The sequence below is a fragment of the Hydra viridissima genome, unplaced genomic scaffold, assembly GCF_058129835.1.
Source record: "Hydra viridissima isolate aposymbiotic clone 2 unplaced genomic scaffold, HvirCarnegie_v1 scaffold_5, whole genome shotgun sequence".
NCBI lineage: Eukaryota > Metazoa > Cnidaria > Hydrozoa > Anthoathecata > Hydridae > Hydra > Hydra viridissima.
The window spans coordinates 5906790-5912789 of NW_028324304.1; the positions used below are offsets into that span (position 1 = coordinate 5906790).

The following is a 6000-nucleotide window of genomic DNA, read 5'->3' on the forward strand; positions in this document are numbered from 1 at the left end:
GAATCAAAAATTCAAAGGCATACGGAAACTAAAAATTCAGAGAATCTAAGCAGCAGGAGCGCAAAATCTTCCCACTTTCCAAGAAGACGAAGAGAATTTTTCCCACTCATCAGCGATGATATCTTCCAACTCGATTTCCAACTCGATTTCCAACATTCTTCCCATTTCTTCAGCCTCATCTGACAAATCATCATCTTCAAACTGTCTGTCCATCTTTTTTGATCGCTGCAAATCTCGAGCTCAATTTTCAATTCTTAAAAAGAATTAAAAATTTTTCAAATTTTCATGGATCACACTTTGCGCTTGCCTTTAATGAGACTTTTTTTCAACCTCTTAGTCTTCAAAGTCTTTTTTTTCACTTCCATAAACTTCATCATCTGTTTTTGGCTTAAAATCTGTTCATGACTATTTGGGTCTGTGAAACTGGCAAGATAGTGATTGCCATCTCTGTACTCAATATTAATTTCCTCATAACCAAGTGTTGAATCTCCAGTTAAACTGTGAACATCAATAACAATTTGATCCCCTGATTCGTTCAAGACGATTGCATATGGAATACCATCTCTGTATTCAATGACAAGCCTTTTTACATCATCGTTTAAAAAATGCCAATGACCATATTTATCCATCATATATTCAATAAGTCCATCGTTGAAGCAGACGTACCTTTCACCATTTTCGTCAAACTCAACTTCATCTCCAGGCTCTTCAAAAACAGTGACGGCGCTGACATGGTCATGGAGCATTTCCACATACTGATGACCCAAGTTATTAACACGAACGACATATTGATGTCCATACTCATCAGTTTGAATCAAGACCCTTTTTCCGAAAGAGTCAAAAACATAAGGAAGACTAAATCCATATCGACTCTCCCAAAGTTGCTCACCAGAGGGACCTGTCACATATTTTCCATTTATAATACCCATCTTTTTTAATCGCTGTCAATGATTTTACTCGAATTCAATTTTTTTTCAGCAAAAGGAAAATATTCATATTTTTGGAGCATCGTGTCCATTTTCAGTTTTGCCGACATTTTCTTCTTTTCTTCCCAATCGCAGTCCAATTCAAGTACGTGTTTGTCGATCGCTCTCAGCTTTTCTTGCTTGTTCAAATGAACCCACTCTCTGTTGCGCTCTTTGATTTTTTTCTCCATCCGCGAAAAGTCATCCTCTTTTTTCTCCCACAGCATCGCGTAAAGCTCGTCTCTTTTTTCATCGCTGTACACTTCAGGAACTTTGAACCTCACCTCCTTAAAAAATCGTTGATTTTCCACGGATCCAAAGGATCTGAACGCAAGAGCCTCGAGCTGACTTTTCTTTTTTGCATCATGCTCTCTTCGGCTGCACTCCAGAAAAAACGGGTGAAACGTCATTTTATTTAATGATTTCAATCTTAATTCCTTTTTCATCTATTTTTCCGTTTCGCTTCTCAAAATAACCGCTGCTGTGTCCCGTCTCTTTCATCGCTTTGTAAAGAGAACCGTATTCGATCACTTCTCCTGTTTCAGCGTGCGTCATTTTTACAGCCACGGGATGGTTTCGGATCAAACGAAGCCTTTCGTATTTGGAATCTATCGGCTTGACATCCTCTATCATCGCATTTTTGTCGATCAAGTTATTTTCAGCCGCAATGATCGCCAAACCCATTTTGCTTTTCGACGTTTTGGAAACGCCGTTTTCGATAAGTAAATTTTTCAAATCCTTTTTCGTATAAATCATCCTTTTATTAAGGAATTATTTTTTTATCAAATGAGGATTCTCAATAAATTCGCATGTGGGTGCTCTGCACTTAATACACAACGTTCATTTTGTTTCCGTCGGATTTGATTCTGAGCAGCTTGTCAGAGATCACCACGGCAAAGGCTTGAGTGTCTGCAGGAACGTTTGTGTTAAAGGTGGCTTTAATTTGCACGTCCAACACGGTCGATTTTAACCTCTCAGCCTGCTTGCTCACGTCAAAAACGAAAATAGGGCAAATGTGTCTGTAGTTCAGCACTGTTATATTCGGCTGGGCGACAATTTCGCTGATTCCAAAAATCTTGTTGTCAAACTTGCATGCGTCTCTGTAAACCCTTGAAAATTTGTTGTTTGTAAAGGCCAAGTCGTAATCCACAGCAGGATACCTTTCGCTGTTTAAGGTCACATACATGTTTTTCAAATCGCAGTGGTTGAACACGGAAGGGTTTAGATCTTGACTACCGTCTTTATTGGTCTGAAATCCAACAATGATGTATCTCGGACGTTCACTGGCTGATCTAGCACTTAGCCTCCAACTGAACGTATTGGACACTGGAACGGCAATGGTGTCGCACTGTCTGGATCTAAACGTCAACGGAACGTCCACTTTGGACTCGATGAGTTTGTAAAGACGGTTGTTGGCCATAACAGAGGGAGTGACATGAGGCATAAACAAAGACAGTTTGCTCAAGGTTACTTTTCCTGCGGCTGTTTCAGCGCTCTTAAAAATGGCATCAACGTCGCTCTTTCTTACAAGGGTTATCGTGTGCTTGAATCCGTAAAGAACTTTTTCGTAATCTTCACATAAACCAAAAATGTGCTTCAAAGGAATGCAGAATGAAAAGGTACCTTTATCAGCAGGCTGCTTAATGATGAAATCCTGTCTTGCGCTAAAACCGCTATTGTTTACAAGATCGGCAAGGGCAGTGCTGTCTCTTTGCCACAGCTGATTCATTCCTTCCGACACTTGGAACTCTACAGGATATTTCAGGAAACCCAGCAAGGTAGTGGCTTGACCTGGACTGTATATGGTCTCAATCTCTTGATTCGACAACTGATAAGAAATCTGACTGAACAGGTGCATGATGCCGTTGTTAACAAGAGTAACCACATCCGCATCCGCATAGGAAGTACCGTCTGCTTTTGTCAGTCTTCCTTCCACCAAAAGGTATGCATCACAGGGACGCGTGAACAAATCTTGCTGCTCAATATTGATTCTTATCTCACCGGACGTGTTTAAATTGGTGCTGACCGGTTCATATTCGTGAAATTCATATCTCTCAATATCTTCATCAATGATGATTTCTTCTGTAATGTCTAAAACATCTGAATTTGCCATTTTTCTATACCAAAGAAAAAAAATTTTCATCTGCAAAGGCATCATGCGATTTTAAGCCCGATTCCCATCTTGACCAGGTCTTGGATTCGGATGGCGTTTTTCATGGACAGAGACCCTCCAAGAGAGGAATAATCGCTGCTCACCTTTGGAGGTCCGACCATTCCGGAAATAATGTCTTTGCTTTTTTGAGTAAGCTTTTGAGGATTAGATCCTTCAGATCCATGAAAAGAATTTTTAGGAGTTCCAGTCTTGGCATACACCTTTTCTAGCGCCTTTTTGCCTTGGTCAATGGCCACATCTTTCGCTGTCGCAATCGCCGAAGAAGTTAACTCTTTCCCTGCAGATTTGGCAGCTGTAATCGCCTCTCTTCCCAACTCGCTTTTTGCAATCTTGCCAGCCAAATTAGACGCTGCTCTTGACGCGCCCGATGCTGCTGCTCTTTTTAAAAAATGGCGCAACGTGTCCATGATTCCACTTCCTCCAACAACGTGTTTCTTAACATATCTGTTTCTGTAAATGATCATTTTTTAAATACGAGAAAAAAAATTATTTGGATCCTTCAGATTCTTTGAAATCACAAGTGATTTTTATACCTCGATGACCTTCATTATCAATTTGTACTGGTTTTTGCTAATCACTTTTTGCCTCAACAGCTCATCGCAAATGCTCACAGCTTCATTTCTCGATCCCGTATTCCCAGCACGACAAGCAGCCACGCTCAATTCAAGCTTTTCCACCAACGCATTCGGATCGCTAGGAAGAACGATCACTCCTAAACCTTTTTTCTTCTTCTTGAATTTTTGTTCCATGTGAACTTTAATATTATTGTATCGATCAATACTCATCTTATCTTTCTCTTTTTCAAGTATCTCCATGGCTTTTAGATAATCCTGTTTCAACAGTTTCTTTTTTTCTTTCCTTTCTTTTTCAGCAAGATTTCGATCAAGCATTTGAAGATCGTAGCTAGTAGGAACTGAAACAGGATCTTCAGCCGTTTTGTGAGATTTCAGCTCATTTTCAATAGGGATGATGATTTGATTGTATTTTTCAATCTCTGAAGCTCTGGGTTTGTTATACCTCGCATCCGACTTTACAGCCTCACTCTCTACTAAAATTTTCGAGTAATTAGCCACATCTTCTGCTGTCACGTTCTTTGAAACGTTTGGATTGGTCATGAGATCCCAAAGACCTTTTGTTCCTTCATACTTTTCGCCTCCAACAATCATATCGTTTCCTTCAAACATCACTCCCATTTTTCCAATTGTATATTGATCATCGCTTTTGCTCAATTCAAACTTGTTCTTAAAGCTTCTTTTAAATTTTGCTCTTGTGTCCAGATCAAACAAACTTTTTATAAATTGGTCACCCTCAGGAAAAATAGATCCTGTTGATTCTAAAAAAGGCTCGGGTTTAACCTCCTCGTTTTTAACCTCGCTTTTAACCTCGTTTTTAACTTCGGATTTTATCTTTTTGAGCGTCTTCTCGTTGCTTTGAATAAGAGGTTTAAACAGCTTTCCCACATCCGTCTGAAAATTTGCATCTAAAATGTTGTCGTTGATGCTGTTCTGATAAATCCTCTTTCTTCTGTCATTAATCTCTCTCACAATTTCATCTCTTTTGTTCGCGTCTTGTATTTTAAAAAAAGACATGGTTTTTAAAATACGATAGAAATTATTTTTTATATTTACGATTTATCAGCTGGTAGTCTACGACTTCTTAAACAAATTGTTAAACGCCTGAATTGCATCTTCTCGTCCTTTTTGAATCAGTGTCTCTTTAGCCAAGTCATCTATTCCATTTTTTGTTTTGGATCGTATTTCCTCTATCATTTCTTTAAACTTTTGAAGCTCACCAAGAATCAACTGAAACTCTGAATCGCTTATTTTATTATCCATCAACGCTTTGGAAATATGCTCGCTGATCGTGTTCAATTTTGACTCTGCCAGCACTTTTATCTTTTCATGCTTCTCCGCTTTCAAAGCCATTCTTTTGTTCACTTGACCTCCGACAATCGATAAAAAACCCATTCCAATAGCCACCCCTTCACACGCAATCGCTGCTGGACTTGCAATAATCGTAGACAAAAGACCAATTCCAGTCGCACCCAATGCTATGCATAAACCTTGCATCGTATTGTCCACATTCGAAATGATCTTGAAAACGCGATGGTACTTTTTGCTGAGATGAACTCTCTTCTTCCTCTCGTTGTCCATCTCTTTTTGGATTTCGCTTATTTTTTGAAGACGGTAAACGTGTCCATCATCCACTGGAGCTGATGGAAGAACTGGATATATTTCTTTATAACTGTTTAGATCCATTTTTTTATTAAGGAGAAATAAAAAAAATTTCTTCCCTGGATAGGACTCAAAAGAAATTCACGATGCAAAGGCTCTCTCCCTTTTTAATCACGACGTCCTTGTCACTTCTGTTATAAATTTCCATGAAGATGTTCTCTACAGACTCTGAAAAAAGCAAAAAGTGGTTGAAATAATTCAGCTTTAAATTTAGCTCATGCCTCAAATTCACCAAAGCAACACCTCTATCCACTTTAATCCCAAACATAAAAACAATCGTCTGTTTGGATAAACGGTCCAACTTAATTTCTCTTTGAGCAAATATTTCACATCTGGAACGACGACAAAGCCGTCTAGGAGGATGATCCAAATGATCGTTAAAATAAACGGTGCCTTTCAACTTATTCTCGTCAATACAAATGATTCTTCTCATCTTTTTAACAGTAAAGGAAACTTTTTTCTCAATCTTTCTCTCCATTCCTCCTCTTCTTTTTTACATTCATGAATATACTCTTTAATTTCTGCTATTTGCATAAAAATCTCAGATTTTTCACGGATTCTTAAAGAATCTAAAAGTTTATCACAGATTTTTAATATCCTTTTTGGATCCTCAGACATTTTTCATTTT

At 38.5% G+C, this 6000-nt stretch overlaps 1 protein-coding gene across 1 annotated transcript; it reads right to left on the bottom strand.

Moving 5' to 3' along the window:
- Window positions 1-1791: 1791 nt before the first annotated feature.
- LOC149888201 (uncharacterized) lies at window positions 1792-2823 on the bottom strand. The gene has a single exon (XM_090088746.1). The coding sequence runs from the start codon at window positions 2821-2823 to the stop codon at window positions 1792-1794; it is 1032 nt and encodes a 343-aa protein (XP_089944872.1).
- Window positions 2824-6000: the final 3177 nt, after the last annotated feature.